At 45.5% G+C, this 17,615-nt stretch overlaps 5 protein-coding genes across 5 annotated transcripts; 4 read left to right on the plus strand and 1 right to left on the minus strand.

The window, feature by feature from the left end:
* Nucleotides 1-6,210: 6,210 nt before the first annotated feature.
* CGCS363_v001950 (uncharacterized protein) lies at nt 6,211-7,063 on the plus strand (the record flags this gene model as incomplete). Its single annotated transcript, XM_036633799.1, has 3 exons — nt 6,211-6,312; nt 6,368-6,545; nt 6,615-7,063. 3 exons carry the CDS (start codon nt 6,211-6,213, stop codon nt 7,061-7,063), a joined length of 729 nt encoding a protein of 242 aa, XP_036501702.1.
* A 904-nt stretch (nt 7,064-7,967) lies between these two features.
* mpaB-2 (Mycophenolic acid synthesis protein B) lies at nt 7,968-9,263 on the plus strand (the record flags this gene model as incomplete). The annotated part of the gene is made up of 5 exons (XM_036633800.1): nt 7,968-8,063; nt 8,135-8,301; nt 8,361-8,777; nt 8,841-8,892; nt 8,913-9,263. The coding sequence occupies 5 exons, from the start codon at nt 7,968-7,970 to the stop codon at nt 9,261-9,263; spliced, it is 1,083 nt and encodes a 360-aa protein (XP_036501701.1).
* Nucleotides 9,264-10,658: 1,395 nt separating this feature from the next.
* Nucleotides 10,659-12,172, plus strand: mtr-14 (N amino acid transport system protein; the record flags this gene model as incomplete). Its single annotated transcript, XM_036633801.1, has 2 exons — nt 10,659-12,062; nt 12,116-12,172. 2 exons carry the CDS (start codon nt 10,659-10,661, stop codon nt 12,170-12,172), a joined length of 1,461 nt encoding a protein of 486 aa, XP_036501700.1.
* Nucleotides 12,173-12,800: 628 nt separating this feature from the next.
* CGCS363_v001953 (uncharacterized protein) lies at nt 12,801-13,274 on the minus strand (the record flags this gene model as incomplete). Its single annotated transcript, XM_036633802.1, has 3 exons — nt 12,801-12,924; nt 12,977-13,049; nt 13,100-13,274. The coding sequence occupies 3 exons, from the start codon at nt 13,272-13,274 to the stop codon at nt 12,801-12,803; spliced, it is 372 nt and encodes a 123-aa protein (XP_036501699.1).
* A 1,091-nt stretch (nt 13,275-14,365) lies between these two features.
* On the plus strand, nt 14,366-14,827 carry CGCS363_v001954 (uncharacterized protein; the record flags this gene model as incomplete). Its single annotated transcript, XM_036633803.1, has 1 exon — nt 14,366-14,827. One exon carries the CDS (start codon nt 14,366-14,368, stop codon nt 14,825-14,827), a length of 462 nt encoding a protein of 153 aa, XP_036501698.1.
* Between the last annotated feature and the right edge of the window lie 2,788 nt (nt 14,828-17,615).

Genomic DNA, 17,615 nt, shown 5'->3' on the forward strand with positions numbered 1-17,615 from the left:
CGGATCAGGGGGTCTGCTAATCTGGTTGGTCGCATGAGCTTTCACATAGACCCTGCGGATCTAATCTTCCCTGGATTTCTTCTTAGATAATATAGATGAATATAACGTCCCACACCTACTTCTCAGCTACCCCCACATTTCAGCTACCCTAAAATACCTTATTAAAAATACTTACTACTATTTTTAAATTTAAATAACTTTACTAATCTTTACTTAATTATTATTATTCTTTCTATAAAGTATAATAATTACTAAATATATTAATATATAGAAAATAAAATTTCTTAAGTATTTAAAACTATTATAGTTAGTATTAGTTTATAAAAAGTTTTATTATAATATAATATTTTTAAAATAATACTTTAATTTTAAATTTATAGTATTTAAATAAGAAATATTATTTTTTCTAATTTATAAAAGTTTTCTCTAATTTAGAAAAACTACTTAGCTAAATAGGTTTAGATTTAAGCTACTTTAAGCTTATTTCTAACTTATTAATAATTTAAGGATTTTACTAAATATATTTTATAAATTTATAGAGATTTTTAGCTTTTTAAAAAAAATTAAATATAGTTTTTTATTAAGAAAAATTTATTTATAAAAGTTTAAAAAAATAAAATAATTAATTCTTAGTATATTAATAGAACTTTAATTAATATAATTAAATAATAGTTTAAATATTTTATTATACTTAAAATTATAGCTATTAAGATTTCTAATTAATATAATATAAATAAGATTAATATCTTAGAAAATAGAGGATTAAATAAGCTTATTTTTAGATTATTAAAAACTTATTCTATTTATAAGAAATAGCTTAAATTATATACTTAGATATCTCTAATTAAATATATCTCTATAATTAATAAAGTATTACTTCTATTTATTATATATAAAAGTAAGAATATTTAGTAGTAATATTTTTTTTAGATCTAATACTATATAAATCTTAGAAGTTTATAACTATAGAAAATAAATAAACTTTAGACTTTATAGCTATTAAGTAGTTAATAGAGGTCTTTATTTTTTTAATTTAGCTAGAAGATCTCTTAGAAATTAAATTATTAATTTTAGATAGTTATAAAAACTATAAAACTACTACTTTTATATATATATACTTTAAGAATAAGATATATTTATTATTCTTATTAGTATATATATTATATATTTTTTAGCTATTTAATTAGTTAGTTTTTAAATTTCTTAAAATAATATATAAAAAGAGCTTAGATTACTAACTAAATAAGATATTAATATAGTTATAAATAAGAGAAATTTTATTATATATTATAATAAAGTATATAAAATAACTTTAATAAATAAGAATATTATTAATAGCTAGAAATAGATTAATTTATAGCTTATTAGTATAACTAAACTTCTTATAAATCCTTTAATACTTAAGAATATTTTAACTCCTATTAAATTAACTAGTTAAGTTTATAAAGAACTTTTTAATAATAAGGAAAATAAAAAATAAGTAGTAAATATATTAGTAATTTCTTAGTTAACTTTTAAAAAAAAAGATAAGTTTTAGGATTAGTTTAACTTATTTAGTAAGTTAAATAATAATAAGTATATAGTATTTACTTTTTTAAAAGGTTTAAAAAAGCTTTAATAAAAAAGTATACTAATTAGTAGTAGCTTAGTAAAAAATTAAAGTATTATAAATAGAGGTTAATATTAGTAGAGTTAAGAAATAGAAGAAAGTTAAAATAAGTTTAAATTTAAAGTTTATTAATATTAAAGCTATTTAGAAAGTTTAAATTAAAGTAAATAAACTTAAAAGTAGTATAAATAAGTTTAGTAAATCTAAAAACCCTAATAATAGTAAAAGTTATATTATTATAGTATTATAATATATATAAATATTAGTTAAAGTTAATATATATAAATATAAGGGTATTAAAAGTGGGTAGCTAAAATGTAGGGGTAGCTGAGAAGTAGGTGTAGGACGTTAGTCAGTGTTTTTTGGCTACTTATATGTGGCGCGTATCTTTAGGCTTTTGTAGGTAGCACGCAGCGACGAGTTATGCTTTTGGGCTATATAGTCACAATTATGCATCTTTTGTCTTTCTTAAACCGAGACGGGATGGCAGAGTATTGAACCCTTGTTGCCTCCCAGTTCGAACCTAGCTAATTGGAAATAAGCTACCAGGACATTCATTTACCCAAGCGTTGCGGAGTCTCCGCTCCCGGGCTTCTCCTATGGTCCGGGATGTGCTAGGAATGGAGCCCGATAGAAGTCATGGAGCCCGAACGGAGGTGGAGTCTACGATGGAAAGATGTAGTTCATTGGTCACGATATGATACTTGGCGTGAGGGCTCCTGGAGACCTATCGCCCGAATGAGTTTATTCAGCCTCCCTCAAATTAAAATATCGCCATTGAGACGGGGCCCTCTTGATATCCTGGCTGGCGAGCTGACCCCTTCAGCCTTTTTGACCTTGCCAACTAAGCCAAACAGAGTATGCCCACATTGCCGAGTCCGTCTTCGCACCTCAACGCCCACTCCCCGACGTTTCCAGTCGTTTTTCTCATACGATGATGGGTCGTAGGCAGCAACGATTTGGACAACATATACAATGAAGTTAGCCTCTCAGTAATTACATCTTCCAAATTCTTTCATCTGCATCGCAAAGTACACGCCCACCCTGTGCTTTCACAATTTCTCGAAAAAAATCAACTTGAACGACGGGCTCCTTTTCAATCACTCCCTCAACTTCCAACATGGCCCCAGCTTGGCTTGAGAAATACATAGTCCGCGTGGACGCAACTCCAGACCCACGACGCAACAACGAGCGGCCAGTTTTGGAGCTGAATTACACCGCTCTTGTGGGTCATCGTCGAATCGTGGGCGTGAATGGCGATACAGTACCACGTTACGAAGTCAAACGGCGGGCCAAACTCGGGGCCTGGGGAGACAAATGCGACGTCACGTCACCAGTGGATGGAAACCGCGAGGTGGCCACGTTTGATTTTCATTCCTTGCCTCTCTCGACTGAAATACAGTTCGCCCAGGACAACCGAAAAGTCACCATTAAGGCAACTGAGGGGCAATTCGAGCCTAGGAGCGACCTTCCTCGTCTACACTGGAAAGCAACGGGGATGGTTGTGTACGGCAAAGCCTCGTGGGAGCTCAGAGACGATTCAAATCTCGTAATGTCGGTCACCATTGACGATCGTCAAGTGAACGGGGTAATCAGTCTTTGGAGGAGTCAACTTGAACCTGCAACGGTAGAAGAACTCGTGGTCGTAGGAATTTCCAAGATTGAGAACTACAGGAGAATGCTGAGGACCTCTAAGACAGCTTCTGTTCAAGTCGCTGCGAGTGCAACATGGTTGGCGGCGTCCTGATTTTGAAGTTAGATTTTGGCTAGCAAGAGCGGCAGACGAAACCAATAACATCAAAAAGACTTGATTGACACCCATGGAAATCTTGGAAAGTGCTTAACTTATCGGTGAAATATCATGGCATAGAAAATGAAAGAACATGTCTTCACGACTACAATGAAAATCTTAGTTCATATGGTTGCAATGTTGTTCGATCCGAATCAATCTCGAAAGGGCTCACTTCAGTTACTTGATACAACCGCAAACCAGAGCAGATGGGATTTTCCCACAGATGTTCACCAATGAAGTCGCATGATTAGACGAGATATCTTCTTTGTCAAACGAGCTTTGTGTTTCGAACCAAACAATCAAGGATTCAAGGGAGATCAAGTATTCAAGGGATATCAGGTCACTGTCATTGACACACATGTCGGACCCAAACATCGGTTGGTGGAGCCGAGTCTCGGTATGTGGGGCCGATTCTCGGTGCACCACAGACGTATGAGAGTGAGTCGGATGCGGGGAACCGTTGCCGAACACTGATGAAGATTGAAGATTGCATTTTGTGAAGAATTCTTTTGTGAATTTTTGTATGACCAAGGATACATGAGAGGTCCCCCTTACTCTAACCACCCCCTATATATCTAACCGCCCCTATTAACTACTACCACGCTATGGCGATCGTGTACGTGTCCTCGAGTTCCTTTAATAGGGCGCTGTGCTTCGATAATGCGAGACGCTCGATTTGATCAACGTCGTATGGCTTGTTCGTCTTGAAGTTTGTTTCGATATGCTTTCGAGGCGGCGATGGATGGTGTCGACGTAGTATGGTGACGACATCTTGATGTTGAAGGAGTAATGGGTTGTGGTAGCGTGAAGAGGGAGATGCCTGCCCCCTGGCGATTCGCGCTCTCTTCATATACCCCTATAGGTGGCTATAGAGGTTTCTCTGTGAGCTATCCTAGCCCTCGATTATTTCCCCGTGAGAGTTATACGGCAGTTAATAAGGTGCGCCTCCAGGCGGCAAACTGCGAAGAAGAAAACTTAGAAGGGAAGAAAGACTGATGAAGATTGTTATTAACATCATGTCAACCTCTTTTAGAGACAACGAGCGATCTAGTCGCAGGTGCAACCGAGCGTACGTCGTACCCTGGAGAATAATGTTGTGTCAAAAAGGCTTAATGCGTCGAGCAGATGTGCTCGCTGCCGTGATATGAAAGTCCGATGCTCGGGCACGGTCCCATGTACGCGATGTGAAAAGAAGAAGGAAAGTTGTTACTTCAGACCAGAGGAGACTCGTATCACAGTATCTGAAAGGTATGATTCACATCTACACTGCTTGCACTATCACGTGTAACATGATCAGCTCACTTAAGATGATAGTTATCTGAGAGCCCTAGAGACTCGTACGGGTCGGCCGAGAGAAAGTCTTCGGCACTCAGCACGAGGGCTGTCAGTACGACGTCCCGGTGACCTCTTCCAAGCTTCTGTCCTATCTCCACCCCAGTCGACAGATAGCTCTGGTCAGTTGGACGGACAACCTACTCAAAACTATGGCTATATCGGGGGAAGCGCTAGAGATCATGATCATGCGAATCCGGGTAAGCGCTGTTCGGTTATTTAGCACAAGGGTTCAACATGCTGACATTTTGTTATTGGATAGAAGATGCGAGACTTTTATATCGGGATGAACAACCATTAGAAAATGGTCCCACCTCTGTACGACCATCTGCAAATGAATTCGAGACAAACCCACTGGTGAACGACGGGGAGAGCTTCGCTCTTGACTCGTATGGAAAATACTGTAGGTTACTGCTATTGGTGTACTCTCTTCTATTTACCTCGACCTTTGTCTTTTCAAGCTTACACATAGCCAGGGTTTATGGGTCCAACATCATCATGGGCCTTTTGCAGACGCGTACTGGCAGCGATTGGCAGTCATACGCCTGATCCGGAACCGCCACTCCGTCCTTGGGACCTCGAAACTTTGAATCTCACATGGAATCCAATTGGTCTCAATGAGCAACCTGATATTGAAAGCCTACCGTCATATGAGTATGTCGTGTTCAATTTGGCTGCCGTCAAATACCACCTAGGTCCATTCTCCGAGATTATCGATTATGATGAGTTTGATCAGCGCCTTAAGCAGTTTTACGAGAGCCCAGCCACTGAAGCTAAGCACGCAAGGTACTGGTACAGCCAACTACTATTTGTGTTGGCATTCGGAGAAGCCTTCAATTCAACAGGGACATCCAAGTCTGTACCTGGCGTGGGCTATGCTTCTCGCGCCTTATCACTCCTCCCGACTATGATACCCATGGAGAAAGAGCCTCTGAGGGCTGCCGAAGCCTTATGTTTGGGCGCACTCTATCTTCAAGCGTTGGATTTAAGACTGATGTCGTTCCAGCTCGTAAGTAGATGGTTCCTGAATGTGGTTTTGCATGATCCTAAGCTAGATACCTTAGATAGGCCAAGCTCTGCGAATTTGTGTCCTCGATGGCATGCACAGACATATGCCGCCCCAACAAGTAGAGCCACGACACGCACAACGATGCAACACCGTTTTCTGGTCTGCGTACATTATTGATCGAGAATTTTCCACTTTGGTTGGAGCTCCTAGCTCTATCAGAGATGAAGATATCACAACCAAACTTCCTACGGAAATCGCCAACACTGCAGGTGCTGCTGCTTTAGAGCTTCACATCCAGCTTTCTCGTCTCACAGCTAGAATATTAAATGGTAAGACCCAGATATCTATCGAGGTTGCCTAGGTTTGGCACAGCAAACTTACTAGAATTTTGCAGGGGTATATGGGGTAGATCGGAACTTTGATGGAAGCCTTGTCACAGAAACCCAGTCTGTTTTGCGTCTACTTGCCATGGTTTCGATAAATCTGAGCTCTTACATGAGCACAACACTTCGTGGTGCTGATGTGAAGACGTCAAAAGTCGCGACCCGTTTAGTCCTGTCGTATCACCATGTAAGTCTGCTGCTCATTTGTTGACTTCGTTTGGAACTGATAATGTGAACGGTAGTGTGTTGTCCTCACAACTCGTCCTTTGGTGATGTGTGTACTTCAAAAGAGGCTAGCAACTGGGAGTAATGACAAGTCCATACCGGATGGACCCATCAGTTCCTTACTCCAAACCTGTGTAGCCTCCGCGGTCAACACTCTCAAGCCATCGAAGGCACTTGGAGACGACAACTTACTAGGTACGTTTTTTCCCTCTTACGTCGTATCATAATCTCAACGTCCACGGGTATAGTGTACTGACATTGCAGACTGCTTTCTACCATTCCAACTCGAGGCCGCCTGGTCATCCGCATATCTTCTCAAGGTACTCGAAGTATTGTCATCAGGCCTGGTTCCTGATCAATCATACCTGGCAGAAGCACATTACATATTCGACATCATGAATCAGAGAGGGAGTCCTGCGGCAAAGCTGCGTAAATGCGACTTTGAACGACTTGAACAGCTTGTGTCGTCTTTTCTCGGTACACCATCTCAAGGGAACAATGAATATCCAGAAGAACACTTGTCCTCACAAGAGAATTCCTCCGAACAAGCAAATGCGGAGGGTTCTCACAATATCGATCCTGTTGAATCACTACAATGGGATCTCTTCGACAAGGAAAGCGGCTTCGCTCTATCCCCGACGGAACTCATGGACCTGGCTGAAAGCTTGCACATGGAAGACTTCTTTGTCGCCAGGCAAGAAGAAGATGATTGAACACATTGGGCAGTCTGCAACGTCAGGACTCATATGTCGTTCGTACTTGGGAAACCTCGGCTGCTCACCTTTGCAGAACTTGAGGCCGCATCTGCGCCTCTACCACGAAGCATTGAAATCGAATCAGTAATCTAAATCTAGGAGAGCTTCGCCGTTCACAGCAATAATACCGAGGACCGATATTCTGATCAATTCAAATAGACGTCTGCGGATGCCGTCCATCTCAACCTGACCTCGGCCCAGAGTCTAATGCCCTTCTGGTAGAGGTCGCAAAGACTCGTAAGCGGATATCACGCCCCTTCAAGTACCGTTCCGACGCGTCCGAAACGCCACAAATGGCATCAGAATGGCGTCCGGGAGCGGGATGAATCCGAGTTGCGGGGCTGGAGTAGTCCGGTGTGTGGGGCCGTGGCATCCCGCCTTTCGCCTCCGTTGGCCTGAAATCACTCCGAGGTCTCAACAAATAGGTCCAGCAGAGCATGGAAATCATCTGCAGACCCACAAAGAGCCGAAAAGCATGGTGTACAATGCTTGGTAAATACACCCAGACCTCGGCTCAATTACCTTTTACATCTTTTCTCAACATCGCAACTACACGGGGTGTTGTAATTTCTGCGAAGCGAAGTTTGCATATGATGTTTTCGCTCCTAGACAACAGAGTATTTAGTGCATTGAAAAGGACCAAAATGATTTCCACAGCCTGCATTTCACAGGAGCAAAGCAGTACTTGAACATGCTTTTCTCAACGTCTTTCAGTAACGCCTCGCAAGTTGCCTGGAGCAACATCTCCTTGCCGGCCGCCGTCGCCGTAATTGGATATCTGTTGTTAGTTCGGACCTTGAGATATCAACGAAAAAATGCCATAGAGACACCGTTCACTTCTGGGGGAAGGCCCTTGTCAAGCATGACTATCGAGGAGGCTCAAAGCATTATGAATCAGTTGCAGGAGCTCGAGTTCCCCCGGTCCATGGCAAAGGCTCGCCAGATTTCCCTCCTGAAGGTAAGTGATTTGTCGGCAGAACTTCCCCAAGGGCCAGTATGAGAACTGACGCTTCGAATCGACATCTTCAGGCTGGTGCTATCCCAACTATGTCTAAGCTCTTCTTAGCGACAGGCCAGAACAGCAGGCGTAACGCTGGGAGACGAGCGGTCGACACAGAAATACTTCTTAGGGAGGCACAGTCAAAGTCTAGGGATTCAGATCGATATGCTACCGCAGTTGCAAGAATGAATTATCTGTAAGGAGCTTGTCCGGGAGCTTTCACGGTGTTGCTAATAATAGCAATTAATACCCTAGACACGACCGTTACCGCCGAGCAAACAAAATCACAGACAACGACTTACTTCATACACTTGGCGACAGTCTTATTTCCATCTTTGAGGTCGTCGACAAGGACGAATGGCGCAAGTTGACAGACGCCGAGAAGTGTGCCGCTGGAGTTTTTCACAAAATCTTGGGTGACGACATGAAAATTCCATACGATGTGCTGCCCTCGCATAACGAAGGTTGGAGGGACGGCTTGCATTTTGCCAACGAATTGACCGAATGGGTCGTTCAGTACGAAAATGAAGTAGCCCGGCCCTCGGAAGCCACTAACCACTACGTGAGCGTCTACGTCGATGCAGCCGTGTCTGCTCTGCCCGACTTCGTACGAATCACTTTGCGAAAGACACTGGCTGCTGACCTGAACGATATCATGGTGCAAAGTCTCAAGTATGTTGAAGGATTCAACGGCTTCTGGTTTCAAAATAACTAATGCGATTTCCTTCACGACAGTCTCGAGTCTCCTGGCACCATTCTCTCAGCAGCGCTTCTCGCTTACCGCAATGTACGAAAGCTCTACCTTAGACACCTTTCTCTCCCTCGTCCAACATCCTCGGCGTCAGGCTGGTTGACGACGCTGTCAACCCTCAGAGCAAGCTCTACAATTTTCAACGAAAGGTTCTGCAGCCGTGGTACATGAAACCTACCTTTTGGTCCACGTGGGGACCTGCCGCATTGCTCTTGCGGTCACTGGGCGCCAAAGCACCTGGCTCGCAGGGAGACCGATACTATCCTCAAGGATATGATCTGATGACGATCGGACCAGAACCGCAGAAGGGAAAGGGGATCGACGAAATGACTTCAGACATCGAGACTATCAAAGGCAGAGGAGTTGCGACTTGCCCATTCTCACATGCAAAGGCAGGATACATCTAGGTGGGGATTGAAAGAGCCGGCACTGAGAGATCCTGTCTGTGCGATGTTAGGTGCGATCTTCTCATCCATGCCCTGGTTATCATGTTCTTATTGTCCTTTCAATCGGTTGTGAATTTGAACATGGGTTTGGGGGCGCAGATGGTTGTAGAGGCCCATGATTTGTACACGTATATGCAAAGTCAGATAGGTCAGGTGTTCCCGCCACAATCATTGAAGATCTGGAACCTCGCGAAAGCCGAAGCACGAACCGGTGTTCCGTCAAATGCCGGGAGATCCACACCGAGGTCGCCCCTCTCCGCCCGAGTTGCAGGATTCAGATCGGAGAAAATCCCACGCTATGATTTTAGCTAGCAAAACCCTGCACAGTTCGCATTGACCCCTGGCGAGGTGCATTTAAGGGTCTAAAGACGCAAACTGCCACGGGAACTGTAAGCGCGCCTTCGAACCACGGATTCTTTCATCTAATCTCTGGCTTCTGGGGAGAGATTGAGCATATTCATCAGTTGGTCATCGATTCAACTAGTAATTCAATGAAAGCCCACAGCAAGTCAGGCACAGCCTAGGACCAAGACCTGCCTGCCGGCTTCTCCCTCCAATGACCACGTTTCGTGCACGTAATGGGTCTCCGCTTGGTCCGCCTGGACGTAAAAGTTTTGATGGGCGACGCCTTTCGTTGACAGTGGCTAGCGGCGGTTTTTGCTCGGCTTTGCAGAGTGGAAAATTCTTGCATCCATCTGAATCTCAAATGGAGCCGCAGCGGCTCCATTCTTTACCTAAAAGCCCCTCGCTTGTGTTTCTGAATACAGTAAAGTGCCAAGAGGAACCGCCGAACGGGCCTTCTAGCGCGGCTCAAACATGCCATGGAAAGCTTCTTTTACGACATCAAAACATGGTGATGGCGCCCTCCGCAACACGCCCCCAGGTAACCGCGAGATTCAGGCCGAAGAACGACCATTCAGCACATTCGCAATTCAGTCTTTACGGGGTATTTCTTGTATAATGACACAAAACAATTAGATCTTTTTACTCCAAGATGCATTCCCCGTGTTGTAGGGGTTATCTCTTATCTCTGGGCGCCCATGGGGCGAGATCGTTCTGTGGAGGAAGACCCGACTGTTACCGGCCATGCGACTGACGACAACCTCTCCGGCCAAGGATACCGCCGGTCGGTCATCGCCCATGTGGATCCCAAAATCTTGACTCGCGCCTCTTGATCATCGTTTAAAAGACAGCAAACGTCAGACCGTTCGCGTCGAGTTGACCGCCCGGGTTCTCGCTCCTCCAGTGGTCTTACCCTCTCTTCTTTCCTCCTCTCTTGACTTCCCTCTTGAGTCCAGCCTTCGCCAAACTTTCCAAAGTGTTGGCAGTGACTGCAACGGCTCAACTCCTCCCATAATGACGGACGCTATTACCACCGCGACCGCTACCGGTCCCAACAGCAAGGACACCAAGAACGACAAGGTTGATGCCGAGCAAGTTCAGCCGCGCAACCCTTGGCCGGAGATGAACGACCAGACCATGCTCGGCGAAACCAGCGATGAACTGAACAACGACCGCCTCAAGAAGATTGCCGCCGAGGGTAGCGCTCATTTCCACCGTCTGGGCTGGAAGCGCCTGGCCATCGTCACCATCGTTGAGGCCGTTGCCCTCGGTGCCCTTAGTCTGCCTTCGGCCTATCATACTCTCGGAATGTTTCCGGGTGTTTTCCTCACCATCACCCTTGGCATGATCTCGATTTTCACCAGTTATCTCGTCGGGCAGGTCAAGCTGGCTCACCCGTACATCGCCAACTACGCGGATGCTGGAAGACTTCTTTTCGGCCGCTTCGGACGCATTGGATACGAGCTTTTTGGTGCTGCTCTTGTTCTTGAGCTTGTCATGGTTGTTGGTTCTCACGCTTTGACTGGAAGCATCGCGCTGGTTGACATCAACGGTGGCCATGTCTGCTCCATCGTCTTCTCCGCAGTTTCAGCTATCATCCTTCTCATTCTCGCCATTCCCCCGTCGTTCACTGAGGTCGCCATTCTGGGTTACATCGACTTCGTGTCTATCCTGGCGGCTATTGGCATTACCGTTATCGCTACTGGTATTCAGGCCAGCAACTCCGCAGGCGGCCTTTCCGGTGTCGAGTGGTCCGCCTGGCCTAAGGAGGGGATTTCCTTCTCCGAGGCCTTCGTCGCAGTGAGCAACATCATCTTTGCTTTCAGTTTCGCGATCGGCCAATTTTCCTTTATGGACGAGATGCATACGCCGACCGACTATATGAAATCCATCTGGGCGTCTGGATTCATTCAGATTGGTATTTACACTTTGACCGGCGCTCTATGCTACGCTTTCATCGGACCTACCGTGCAATCCCCAGCCCTACTCTCTGCTGGACCCCTTATTTCCAAGATTGCTTTTGGTGTCGCCATCCCGGTCATCTTCATCTCCGGCTCGATTAACTCGACTGTTGCCCTCCGATATCTTCACGGCCGTATGTACAAGAACTCTCACTTGCGCTACATCAACACCCCCATGGGCTGGGCTAGCTGGATTATCCTTGTGGTTATCTTCACTATCATCGCTTGGGTGATTGCTGAGGCTATTCCCATCTTTTCCGACCTGCTTTCTCTGGCTTCTGCTCTCTTCGTCTCCGGGTTCTCATTCTATATCCCGGCTATCATGTGGTTCGCACTGCTCTGCAAGGGCAAGTGGTACTCCCGTGAGAATATTCTCATCAGCGCTGGAAGCATCCTCGCTTTCATTATCGGTGCTGTCACCCTGGTTGCTGGTACCTACTCGACCATCGTGGATATTGTAAGTCAACGCGAAATTTCAAATTCCTCAAAAGGCATGCTAACGACGTATAGATTGATGAGACAACGACTGGCTCTGCTCACAAGCCTTTTGCTTGCAGATCTTCTTAACCTGTAACTAAGAATTATAGTTGTACATAATTATTAGAAGCCTCACGGGACTTCAAACATCTAAGATACCCTTGACTAAAGCCATGATGATTACGAACTCTCCGCAAGCCTGGCCTTAATGTACTGTGAACATGCGATTGGTCGAACATTCACGATGCTTAGTCACTTATTGCTCAACTAACAGTAATATTCCCTGAAAGTGAAGATTGCCTAAAGGACATACTTTGATGGCTTTAGAATGGAAAATGTGGGATACGCCAATTGGTGCCGTATTTCAAGTTCACTGCGATTTTTGATCGCTGAATGGAACGACACATTTATGGTGTCTTTCTGTACGTCAGCTGTGAGCATAATGCAAATGGCGATGGTGAGATGGAGGATGAACGACTACAGGATCAGTGATCTAGCCACACTATGAAACATTTGTAATAGATAGGTAAGAAATCAATACAGAAATAACACAAGCAAAGTTCTAATCTAATTACATGACGAGTTGTCTCACAGCTCCCCAGCTCCTCGGCACTGGAGCAAACCTCCATCTCTATGACCGTCCACAGCAGCTCACCTCCAACGATTCGTAATGTTGGCGCATTATTGAAAAGTTTGGACGATACAATGAGGAAATGTCTTAAATGTTGCACAAGAAAGAGGAAACATCGTCATTCATGGTGCTGAAAGAAGGGTGGCTACGAATGTCGTCAACCTTGCCAGTGGTGGCAATCTGGCCGCCACCGGTGCGGCATCCGGTGTCACTTTCATGTGTTAGTCATGATTATCTACAGCTGCCTGTTGCTAATTACTTACTTGTAAAAGATGCAGTTGTAACCATGGGCATCCAGCGAGCTGACCTTATCGTTCAGTCTTCCGATAGGAGAGACTGCAGGATGTTAGTTGGGAGCTCTCTTGAAAGATAGATGTAACACAAACCGCAGAAGCCAAAGTTGAAGTTGACCGTGTCGCAGTCAGCCATGCCCTTGTCGCTACAAAGAGTGACACTCTGGTTGATCTGTCTCTCCTCGACCTCCTTTGTCGAAGTCTCGACGGGGGCTGCGAACACAGCGGAGGAGGCAAGGAGAACAGCGATGATGGTCTTGGAGAACATTTTGGCGGTTTCTTTTGGAAATTTAAGTGGCAGAAGAGGCGAGGTTCTTCAAAATTTTGATGCAATGGTTGGGGGAGCTGAGTGAGGTAAAGATTGTTATGATAGTGGAAGACACTGAAGTGTGATGCTGATGAGAATAAGTAGAAGACTTTCCATCGTCGTGGAAGCCCGTCTTTTATAGGTTTGAGCGCCAAATGCACATTCGCATAGTCATGGATGCTTCAACGGACTTCTTCAATCCCCATCTCACTCGCTTTCGCGAAGGCGCAGTCCACCTTGATCGTCCGCGATACGAGGCCTCACAGGTCTGGCCTCATTGTCTTTTTTGCCTGATTATTGATCACCAAGATTACAAGATCCTAAACGAAGCTGAAGTTTTCATCACGAGTCACGACGAAAGACATGGTAAATATTTGAGGCTGGGCATTGATGGCTTGGCGGTTTTCCATCAGCCTCTCAATATGGCAAGTCTTCAGACAATCTACACCCATCTGACGATACTATTCGAGCTGATATAAGGGTGTTCGTCGCTACATGTCAGCCCGATTAGTATTTAGGTCAAGAGTAAACTTCGCAGGGGAAGGAGGCATCGTGACTCGCTGTCATACACTAAACCACATTAACGTTGATCGCCATAAATTAATCCCGGTTGGGCAATGCTCCGGGCGGGTTTGACATCTCCGGCTTTCTCGGGATGGCTGTCGATCTGTGCCCCACGGCCCGCAAATTGGCTCTTCGTTCTCGGATCCGTCCTGTTTGATACCGCCTCGGGCTTTGGAACCCGGGATATGTATTCGAACGACCTCAAGGTAGAGAAGGCCAAGTGCCAAGGGGTTTGCCAAGTTCACAGCACGAGGCATACATCAATGGCAGGCCAATAGATCAGGTGTTGGAGATTCTCAAGACATTTGCAGCTTGAATTCCATAAATATCACGGATATTTTCCATCAATTGTGCCCATTTTCATCCAGCTCATCATCCCAAAGAATTTCATCAGCTCCTCTGGCCTTCCTATATCTTTCTCAAGCTCTCAGATACCTACAAAGTCACTAGTGAGAGTCTTAACTTAACCAAACAATAATCTCATCAACATGAAGTTCACCACCATCACCGCCGTGCTTCTCAGCAGCCTCCTGTCAACCACAGCGGCTCTTGATCCTGCTGTCAACGGCAACAGCTTCCATGAACGCAGAGTTCAGGAAATTGAAGATCGACAAGTCGCCGGAGCAATGGAGACTCAGAACTTGATTGAAGCCGAGAGCATTCTCAACTCGGCTCGCTCCTCTTCGGTCGGCAAAATCCGTGGACGCCGACTCCGTGAGGCTCAGGAGCGCCAGTGCTCCAAGCAGCCCGCCACCGAGTGTAACAAGTGCATGGACGCACTTGTGCAGACCGCAATTTTTGAGGTCATGGGCTGTGGAGTTGCCGCTCTTGGCGTTGGCGCTCTCAGCGGAGGTGCCGCGTCTGCACTTGCTGCTATGGGCTTTCTTGCTTGCGACGGAACCGTCTACGGAAGCTATGAGAAGGGGCTGGTTGAATGCAGAGCGTTTTAAAGGGGGAATGCTCGGTCTGCCGCGAGACACACGCGACTTGTGTGTCTGTTTATACAGGTTCATGTCTTAGGACGTCACCTAAGCTTTGAGGGAGTATCTCACCAATACCTTACGACAAGAACATCGATACTCTTTCCTGAATGCCACCATTCGATATCATATTCTGCTTCTCTTATAATATAACTTAATGTACTTGGTTTCCTACAACTTAAAGACCACACAAGTGTTTCCAAAGATGCGGCAAGATGTGAATTTGCCGGCAAGAAGCCGTCTCGGCAAAGAGGCAAGTTCGCCGTTGGAACGTTCGAGTCACGAGCTAGGTCTCTGATGTCGGCGCCGACACCAAGAACCGAAAAGCCTCTATCAATACTGCGAAACTCAACTAAACTTTGCTGATCTTGGTACAAAATGTGCAAGAATTGATTACGATTTATTCAAGCGGTCATGCTGCTTAGCTATGGTAAGTTCTCTTGTGTACAACTTGCGGGGAACACTCGGCCTGGCGATATTTTGCCGTCTCAATATGCTTCGAGTGACTGCCTCGGCACTTCAACAAATCTCCGTCCGATTGTCTTGACTATGCGATACTCTCGGATTTTCCAGAGGTTGTGTGTCATAGAAAGACCCCAAAAAACCTGTATAACCGGCGAGGGACTTGGACGCCGATTCATGAGGTTATAAATTATAAGTAGCAGTAATTATTTTCCATGGCTCCTGTAACCGAAAACCATACACGATATTCCTTTGCCAATTCGCTCTTTCGGATCATTATCATCAACTCTTTTGCTCATTATGACGATCAGTCACTCCCACCATCTCAGCGATCGCCGCCTCATTAAGTCAACAGCAGCAGCCGCTGCCGTTTGTGTTCAAAATCTTGGTTGCTGGAAGGCTGCAGTTAACGAGATACAATCCTGGCCAGAATACACATGTCAGCCGTTACGAGCTTTACCTAATACTGCCAACACTTTGGGACTTGGCAACATCTTTGTCAAAGATGAGAGTAAGCGATTCGGTGAATCTCTAGGCTCTTTCAAAGCATTGGGTGCACCATACGCTGTTTTTTCCATCCTTGCAGACGAAGTTCTCCGCCAGACTGGAGTTAGGCCATCGTCCACAGAGTTACGCAGCGGCAAATATGGCGCGTTCACTCGGAACGTGACTGTATGTGTCGCGACGGATGGCAATCAGGGCCGAGGACTCGCTTACGGTGCCAAGATATTCGGCTGTCGATGTGTGAACTACATCCACAGCCATGTGAGTCAAGGCCGTGCCAACGCGATGACAGATCTTGGAGCGTTGGTCATTCGAGTTGATGGAGAGTACGAGGAGTCGGTTCGTCGGGCAAGGGAGGATGCCCACATGAACGGTTGGCATTTCGTCAGCAGTACCTCGTGGTCTGACTTCGATGAGATCATTCCGAAGACTGTCATGAATGCCTACATGGTCGTTGTTGAGGAGACGCTTCAAACGTTGCCCCGTGCAGGGGACATTACCCATGTCTTTGTTTGCGGTGGCGTGGGTAGCATCGCGGCAGCGATCTTTATGGGTCTTTACAAGCACTTTCAGGAGCTTCAAAACCTGGGTCACTCTGTTCAGATTCCACGTTTCGTTGTTATCGAGCCAAACCAGGCAGACTGTTTGTTGCAAAGTGCCAAAGCGGGAGAAATGCGCCAGTCCTGTGGCAGCCTGCGCACTCTCATGGCTGGCTTGGCTTGCCGAGGCCCGTCTCCGGCAGCATGGAAAGTTCTTGAGTGGCTTACTAGCGACTTTGTCTCAGTCTCTGACTCAACCGCGGTTGACGGGATGATATATCTAGCGGAGGGATGCGAAGGAGATGTCCCTGTGGTTTATGGGGAGTCGTCAGCTGCGAGCATGGGGCTTCTTCTGAACTGCAGTTCTAACAAGGCTTTGCGCAAAGCTCTTGATCTGGATGAACAAAGTCAGTGCCTTTTGTTTGGTCTTGAAGGTGCGACAGACCCTGAAATATATGAGGATTTGGTTGGACACACGCCTCAGACTGTTTTCGAGGCGCAGAATAAGTTCTTGGCGACCCAAACGCAAGGCTGACTGAGTATCCGCGTTCTCGTAATTATTTCACTACAAAGCAGAATCAAACTTCTTAGTTCTCTGTCGCGAAAAAATTCATCTCTTGTCAAATTATCTGGGGTCCACCGTCAGACTGAAACATAAGACCGAGCACTTCAGTCCAATAGATGTTCATGTATAATTTTCGGTTATGTATCGCTGTTCCCAGTCCTGTGAGATGAATCTTCCGGAAGTAAGTGTAAGCTCTCTCATTTCCACCGGAACTTCATAGGATCACCCGGAAATCTCTCAATGTAGATGTTGTGTTGTTACGCTGGAGACGTGCCGGTGGTTGTTTACATGGTGGGAAGAGTGACATACCGCCGCTTTAGGATTAGTACGTCTATTTTTAGACCCCCATCGTGCCGAAGTATCTGCTGTTGGGGGCTCGTCCAGTCTTCGTTGAAAACACGAATGAGTCGCTCGCGTCAAAATCCTGTCTTCAGATCGTACGTCTATGGAGCTTTAACTCGCCAACATATAGCAATCTCAAGAAACTGTCTCCTCAAGCTTCGCTCCGCTGGTCAGTTAGTGGTTGCGAAGCAAACAATTGATGATCCATAGCGCTTGGGTTGCCCCACATTTGTGCGCCTACCATCGGTGCTCTAGCGTTCAAGCGCCCAACCTCGGCTGTTTGCTGTTTGTCTTACCCCCTTCTGGCCAACTCACCGAAATCACACTGAAGCTCCCCCGCCAAACA

The sequence above is a fragment of the Colletotrichum siamense genome (assembly GCF_013390195.1).
Source record: "Colletotrichum siamense strain Cg363 chromosome Unknown KSG_Cg363_contig01, whole genome shotgun sequence".
In the NCBI taxonomy this organism is placed as follows: Eukaryota; Fungi; Ascomycota; class Sordariomycetes; order Glomerellales; family Glomerellaceae; genus Colletotrichum; species Colletotrichum siamense.